This window comes from Hevea brasiliensis, chromosome 7 (assembly GCF_030052815.1).
Source record: "Hevea brasiliensis isolate MT/VB/25A 57/8 chromosome 7, ASM3005281v1, whole genome shotgun sequence".
In the NCBI taxonomy this organism is placed as follows: domain Eukaryota; kingdom Viridiplantae; phylum Streptophyta; class Magnoliopsida; order Malpighiales; family Euphorbiaceae; genus Hevea; species Hevea brasiliensis.
In genome coordinates this window covers 5857273-5865418 of record NC_079499.1, presented here as the reverse complement: position 1 = coordinate 5865418, position 8146 = coordinate 5857273, and the positions used below count along the sequence as shown (strand labels likewise).

The 8146-nt window shown below is 34.6% G+C and overlaps 2 protein-coding genes across 2 annotated transcripts; both read left to right on the top strand.

Moving 5' to 3' along the window:
- Nucleotides 1-2041: 2041 nt before the first annotated feature.
- On the top strand, nucleotides 2042-3063 carry LOC110663227 (uncharacterized). Its single transcript, XM_058149884.1, has 3 exons — nucleotides 2042-2332; nucleotides 2592-2697; nucleotides 2782-3063. The coding sequence occupies exons 1-3, from the start codon at nucleotides 2326-2328 to the stop codon at nucleotides 2879-2881; spliced, it is 213 nt and encodes a 70-aa protein (XP_058005867.1). The 5' UTR covers nucleotides 2042-2325; the 3' UTR covers nucleotides 2882-3063.
- Nucleotides 3064-4554: 1491 nt separating this feature from the next.
- Nucleotides 4555-7766, top strand: LOC110663226 (pentatricopeptide repeat-containing protein At5g48730, chloroplastic). Its single transcript, XM_021822489.2, has 3 exons — nucleotides 4555-5147; nucleotides 6192-6598; nucleotides 7001-7766. Exons 1-3 carry the CDS (start codon nucleotides 4722-4724, stop codon nucleotides 7713-7715), a joined length of 1548 nt encoding a protein of 515 aa, XP_021678181.2. The 5' UTR covers nucleotides 4555-4721; the 3' UTR covers nucleotides 7716-7766.
- The last annotated feature ends 380 nt before the right edge of the window (nucleotides 7767-8146 follow it).

Sequence of the window (8146 nt, the reverse complement as noted above, 5' to 3'; positions counted from 1 at the left end):
GTTAGCTTTGTTTTGATTACCATGGTACTTGCGCATTGATGTTGTGATCTTCCTCATGTAAGAGGTTAGATCAATGATGAAGATGACCCTTTCGGAATTTAATTTGTTATGGTGTAATGGATGAAATATGCACGATTCGATCTCCCCTACCATAAGGAGTGAGAATAACTTCGAAGATAGCCCTTATGGATTAGTCTTGCATCGAGTTAATGAGAATAAGAATGAATTTGAAAGTGAGCAATCGTGCTTTCCAAGTGATATCTTATGCACAAATGATTTAAAAGATATTATTTATTTTAGTTGGTTTATATTTTTATGCTTTTTCCTATTTAGTGAAATTTAATTTTTATTTTCATAAATTGATGAGAATATTTCAAATGTCCATTTATGATTTGATAAATTGTAATTATTGATCAATGTCATTTAAACAAATGATTTACATTATTGGAAGCATTGATTTTGATTTTATGAATTATGATGAAATTAAATATTTTCAAATTCTTTGTTATGATTTCGTCAATGTATAGTGTACTACATTTTAAATTATAGTTGTGCACCACTGAATTCACCGCTCAGCGATAGTTTTATATGCTGTCGCAGGTGAAATGAAGGATAGGGCAGCTGAAAGGAATGATAGAGCAGCTAAGTGAGATTACTTGAAGCTGTGCCTTCAAGACAGGCTGTGATTAATTTTGGGTATATTGTAGATATACCTCTAAACATTATATTTTGATGTAAATACGTAATTATGTGTATGTAAGTACGTTCGAGCAGTTGTACAAAACTCTTGTAATATTATTTTGGTATGCAATCAAATACAAATTCTTGTTATATTAATTTGAGATTTTATTTATCTGTATAATTTTTGTAATATTAATTTTATTACCCTAATGAATGTAGTATTCAAATTTCTTTCTAAATTTTTTAAGTAATGAATTAATTTCTTTATGATGGGTTTTATTGAGAATAAACTGAGTTGATGGCTTGAAAAGAATTGTGAAACGTTGAAATTTAGACAAGAATATTTCTGTAAGAAATTTCTTTTTTTAGGTAAATTGAAGAACTATTTTTACATAGTTTTAGCTGTAACCACGCGAATTTTTCACAAAATTTTAAAAATGCATAATTATTACTAAATAAGTTTTATAACACATCATTGAGTTGAAAATACTCAAGATAAATTTTTATCTACCATGCTAAATTTGAAAATACATTTATTTTATCAAAATCACTTATAGTATATTTAATAGATTATCGATAGGCAAAATTCTATAATCTATTTGGTATACTACGGGATCGTCTCATACAGAGGAGTAGAGTGTAACACTTGCTCATTTAATATTGCATTCAGCTATTGATGTAGCGCTTGCTTGTCGCAATATTACATAAAAAAAAAAGATACATATTTATGATAATTGGGTGAATTTTACATTAACCGTCAATTTATCGCAACCCTTAAATTTTACTTGAGTTTTGAAATTGATTATGCTTAAATAAGAATAGATTATATTAAAAAGTATTATATTTAATTAATTTATAAATATTTCATTAATTTTATTTGTTTATTGGAATTTTTTATAGTGTCAATTTTCGAATGGGATTTAATAACAATGTGGTTTGCTAATGGTATATAACTAACTACATAGGGCAATAGATAAGGCATTTTCGGATAAGGTAGCCATAGTCCAGTTCTGAACCAGAACTAGCCTTCCGTCGTTTGGTTAATGATTTTAAACGGAGGCAACTTAATTTTTGTAAAATTAAGTCCAAGCTATTTCTTTTTAAAAAAAAATTAAGAAAAAAAAAAAAATTTTTTATTTCTATATCATTTTAATTAAGTCTAAATATTTTATTTTTAAAATTTTTTAAAAAATAAATAAATTTTTTTAATTGGTTATTCCAAATCAATGCATTTTTTCCTCTAATTTTTTGTCTAATAATCTTAAAGCATACTTTGAACCCTCTCAAACTGTCTTATTTTTTCCCTTATTATTCGAGCTTGTTTTGGAATTTTGCCAATTGAATAAATTACTGGACGCTGCACGGTGGTAGAATCTCTGCGGCTTCTCGACACTTCTATAGATCGACTTTTTTCGGAATTCCCTTTCTTTATTCGTCAGCTTTGTGTTTGAAGAGGCCAATCTCTCATCTCCCTTCCAAACAAGTGACAACCCACGTCTACGCTCTCTCACCGGTGTTTGTCTCTGTCTTTTTATCCTTTGTTTTGCTGTCTGGTTTTAATTTTGATGGAAAATAATGATTCTTTTCCCATTCTTGATTGAATTTTGCAGGAGTTTCGCTTGGCTGCTGCGCAATTGATCGACAATGAGCCATATCCTTGCTGATGAGATTTTTTTCCTTCTCTATTTCTCTAGATCATCTTCTTTTTTTTGTTTGATTTCTATGCAAATTCTTTTATTTCTCTATTTGGTTGCCAAGGAGGTCGATGAGTTTTTTTTTTTTTTTAGTGGAAATTCAAATAGCTTATCTTTTCATCTGAAGCAACCAGACGGATGAATTTGGGAATTTGGTTTTGTGAATCGTTGTCATTTGGCTTATGGTTTGTTTATTTTTCTTTAACTGAAGCGAACGTGGTAACCAGAGAGAGCGAGACCGGGAAAGGGCCCAAGCTAGGGCTGGCCACAAGCCTAAGAATTCCAAAGACGATGGATTGACCCCTGAACAACGCCGTGACAGGTCCGTCTCTAACTCTCATCTCCTTTTTCCCCTCCCCTGATTGACTAGTTTTGTTCTTGATTTGAGTTTTCTTTTGGTGCGTAGGGACGCAAAGGCTCTGCAGGAGAAGGCTGCGAGGAAAGCTGCCCAGGCTGCTGTGGGAGGAAACAACGCTGGCGGTGGAGGTAAAAACAATAAGAAGTGATGGGAAGATTGTAAGGGAGGTGTTAGTTAGCCATATGGGGATGTTTGTACTGGATCAGATATGAGTTCCTGATTGTTGAGAGTCATGTTTATGTCGTTCTGTAGTTGAATAAACACGGGCATTGATATTGACTTCTGAACCTCTGATTTATCTCTGATTTGGAATGGAATACCTATTTGTAATTGTGTTCTTTGTTTTGCCTAAATCTTCTTAATACTCTTCAATCATTGGCGTTGCATTTCAGTAGAGATATTGTTTAATATTCTAATTCTGTGAATTATTGGATAAAACATGACTTTATTGTTGTACCGGGTTTATTAAATTGCTAAAAAAAAAGGGAATTAACCATTGTGTCAAGAGTAACTGGTATTAATTTTTGAATAATTCATAACTTTTAGCATTTTGAGTTTATGTTCTGGAATATGCATGGACAATGATACGAGGGACAGCAAAATGTAGCAACTTTATGCATCCGCCTGAGCACACACATTTATATGGTGCATCATGTTGATATTCATCAAGTAAGGTTTAATAGTTGTGTAGTAGATTGAAGTTTTTTTCTAGTTGATGTGCATCCTTACTAATACTAACATTTTTGTGGCATGTACTGTGACGTTAATCAAGATTTGATTCCCAATACTTGTATTTGATGGCTGCTTCCTATGTATTTATGAACCAAAGTACCAGAGCAATTATTTATTTGGTTGGAGATTTTGTACTAGTTGTATGCATGTGTTATATTCTCAATGAACTTAAATAATGATATTAACCAGGCAATATTTCCAAGTAGAGTTTAGCCTTGCTGAGTTGTTATTAGTGAAAAGTTGCTGTTGTCAAATTGACATCCAGTTTACACTAGGCAATATATTGTTCTGACAAAGAGCTGCTTTCTTGTATCTGGAATGATTGTAGAGATATAATTACACTAGGACCATTCAATTGCCTATCCGCATACTTCAGGATGTTTTATAGACCGTATGGAACATGGGTTTGACAACCTTCTGACTGCCAAAACTTTTCACTATTAAGTTTCAGCGGATGCTATCCTTGTGAATCTGGATTTTGGTGAACCATTGTCCATCAGTATCAATTTATTGACTCATATCCATGTGTCGGATTTGCATCAACTGACTTTTCTGCCTTTAAATCATTTGGTTTTTTCTTTATTTTGTTAGCTTTTACATTGCAATGCGGAATTACTACTTGGTATGTTGGTTGTTTCACTTGGGTCCTGCTTATTGATTCTGATAAAACATTTCTGGATCAGTTTCTTTGTGCACAATGTTTGGATGATGAGCTACTGCTGCTAATGTGTGTTCCTAGTAGTGTATTTTTAAGAGCGTCTCTAATAAATTAAAATTAATTTTTAGAAGTTTCTAATAAATATTTTTTAGTGTATTTTAAATAATAACTCAAATAAGAATCTAATTTAAAATTTCAAAAAAAAAAAGAGAGAAAAATCTAAGCTTTTGGTGTGAAGGCAATAAGACAATTTTGTCTTGTTAATGATCAAATTGCCAACACATAGCATTAGACCGGGCTAGGGCCGGGTCAAAATTAAAAATGGATGAATTTAAATTGATCAAAATTTATTTTTATTTTTTTATTTAAAAATTAAATAAAAGTAGAAAGTAATGAGTTTAATCGAAATCAATTTTAACAGAATCAAAAAGGCGAAACCATATTCATATAGAATTGATTCAAAAACCGACTCGTGGCCTGGCCTGCTGTACTAACATGGTGTTTTCCTGGGCCTCCGGAAGCGTTCCATCAGCTATGCGAGGCCCATCGAAACAATTATCTTCAATTTCAGTGTCAGCAGGTGCAGTCAGAACCAACAATGACCGCACTCTCCGGCTCCGCAAATCCTTACCCCAATACATTGCACCGGCATCGACTGACGAGCCCAAAGCCTGTGCATGGCATATCGGTACCCGTTTCCGTATCCATACCCGAAACAGAACCACTCTCTATTCCTTCTCCTTCAAACAATGATGCGGCGCTAGCTGTGACACAGAGAGGCCAAAGAAGACGGGCAATAGACTGGGAAAAGGTGAAGAAGAGAGAGGCGAAAGAGAAAAAAGAGGAAGTGAACCGGAAAATTGCGTCGAGGAAGGCGATTTCTGTGATTCTTCGAAGAGATGCAACAAAAGCTACCATTGAGAAAAAGAGAGGTCCTACCAATTCAAAGAAATTGCTTCCAACGACTGTCCTCGAAGCTCTTCACGACAGAATCACCGCTTTGCGCTGGGAGTCTGCTCTTAAGGTACGTCAATTCGATTGATTTCAATTCAATTCAATGTGTGTACGCCTTTTTTTTTTTTTTTTTGGAGATGGACGTCCGTTTCTACTCACTATTCATGCTGCTTTGGTTGCTGAGAACCTGTTGGATATATTTGTGCTTGTGCTCCATATTAAGTAGAATATAAAGACACTAATCAAGTCAGACTAAAGCAAATTGAGCTTAACAGTTGTGAATTGCAATGGGCAAATTCAAAGTTAGTCTCACATTTAAAAAGAAATGAAGAGAAATCCTAGTGCTTTTCGGTAATTGAGACAATAAAGGAAGAAAACAGGAATAGATAATCCAAGCCTGACAAGCAAAACCTGTTGCAGAAATTGGGAGAAGCAGAATCCTTTTGTCGTGTATTCAAATTAATCTGACATCCCAAAATTCTTGCTGAACTACAGACTAAAGTAAAGACATGTTTCTTCATGAAGAGGGCCCAAATGCAACAATGAGATTCAATCTCGGTAAAGCACCAGATCCCTTGGGTCCTTTCTTTGTGTTTTGTTACCTTTGTTATCATCAGACTTGGAAATGATAGTCTTATCAGTACCTGTTACCTACGAGGCTATAAGCCACCTGCAACATCCCAAAGGTTAAACCCAACAGATCCATCCTTGATTCATTCAATTGAAACTTCTAATTCACATAGATTTCAAATTGTCAAATAAAAATGGAGACTGGAGGGCAACACCATTAGCCAGGAGAGGTTACATGAGTTGAAGGCAGAGCTGATAGCAGCTAATGTTTTCAATGTGAGGGACAGCAGCTAGATATTCTGTAGAATGCTCCTAGGCAGTTTTTTAATCCAAATAACCCAGATGCAGGAGGAATTAAGAAAGAGTAATTTTGGTAAAACATATTTTTCTCCTTTAATAAGCCGTGGCAATGGCCATAATGGCCTTGGAAATAGCATAGCCTTTGCATTTTGTTGATCTGTTGTACTACTACTTGCCTAGTTTTGCCATGTCATTGTCTTCAGACTACAATCTCAATGAAGTGAAAATTTTACTTTATATTCAGGTTTTCGAGCTGCTACAAGAGCAGCTATGGTACAGGCCCAATTCTGGTATGTATATCAAACTCATTGTCACGCTTGGAAAGTGTAAGCAACCTGAGAAGGCTTATGAGCTCTTTCAAGCTATGATTAGAGAAGGATGTGTTGTGAACCATGAATCCTATACGGCTTTGTTGTCTGCCTATGGCAGGAGCGGTCTCTTTGACAAAGCATTTACTCTACTGGAGGAAATGAAAAACAATCCTGATTGCCAGCCTGATGTTCACACTTATTCAATCCTCATAAAGTCATGCCTCCAAGTTTTTGCTTTCGACAAAGCACAGATGCTACTTTCTGATATGGAATCTCTGGGAGTCAGACCCAGCACAATCACATATAACACACTCATTGATGCATATGGCAAAGCAAAAATGTAACTTATTGACCCTCTCCAATTTCTAAATTTTGAATGCCCCATTTGGTTGCTGAGAATATGAAACATATATTGCGTCTGTTTTCAGAGAATTCTATTTTTGCCCAAGGCATAGATTGAGCAGTCAATTTTCAGTCTTCAATTCAATTGTTGACATTGACTAGCATCTCTGCGTTTACATTAGTTGTTGCTTTTCTCATTTTCTTTTGTCTTTACTACATCCCTGCTGCCTCTTGTTTTAAGTCTTCTTTTTCTTTTTTCTTTTTTTTCCCTTTTAATTATTCAATTTCTTCACCTAGCCATTATGGAGAAAAAATGGCTTTCATGTCTGGCAACCAGGTAGGGCATGACAATGCTATTCAATTGCAAAAGAAATAACTCATCATTTCTATTTTCTTAAAGGTTTGCAGAGATGGAAGCAACATTAGTGAAGATGCTTAGTGAGAAAAATTGTGAACCTGATGTTTGGACCATGAACTCCACGATCAGAGCCTTTGGCAGCAGTGGGCAAATTGAAATGATGGAAAAGTGTTATGAGAAGTTACAGAGTGCAGGGATTGAACCCACTATCATGACTTTTAACATTCTCCTGGATTCCTATGGAAAAGCTGGAGATTATAAGAAAATGAGTGCAGTGATGGAATACATGCAGGCATACCATTATTCGTGGACAATTGTAACCTACAATGTGGTGATTGATGCATTTGGGCGGGCTGGGGATTTGAGACGAATGGGGTATTTGTTTCAGTTAATGCAGTCAGAGAGGATCAAACCAAGCTGTGTTACACTATGCTCTCTTGTGAGAGCTTACGGGCAAGCTGGGAAACCTGAAAAAATTGGAGGGGTCTTGCGATTTATTGAGAATTCAGATATAAAATTAGATACTGTGTTTTTCAATTGTTTGGCGGATGCTTATGGGAGAATGGGATACTTTGTCGAGATGAAAGGTGTGCTCAAGCTGATGGAGCAGAAAGGATGTAAACCTGATAAAATCACTTGCAGAACCATGATTAAAGCTTATTCAAGCAAAGGGATGACTAAGCATGTGAAGGAACTCCAAGATCTTGCAAGGTCAGTTGAAAGGTCTGAATTTCGGAGGAAGAAGCCTGATTTTTAATGATGACTTCCACAGGTCATACACCTCTACACTTGTGTGCATTTTTTTTTTTTTTTTGGGGAATACACTTGTGTACATCATTTGTTTGCTTGTGATTATAGATGGATTCTATAGATAGCTTGTTTTAAACATAGTGAGATTATTTTGTTTTATTTAAAAAAAAAAAACACTACCAAATTTTTTGGATTTAGTAAGGTATCCTCTATGGTCCATAACCTTTGGTCTGCCTCTTCTAATAATGCCTTCTCTGAGAACCGAAACCGATTTCTCTCTTTGTAGCGCACACCAAACACTTGTTCGTGAAATTTTTATATATTTTAATAATTATTTAACAAAATACATATTAAATTGACGAAAAAATGTGAAACTTGGCAAAAAAAATAAAGAATATATAATTATAATATTTTATAAAATAATATAATAAAATATTA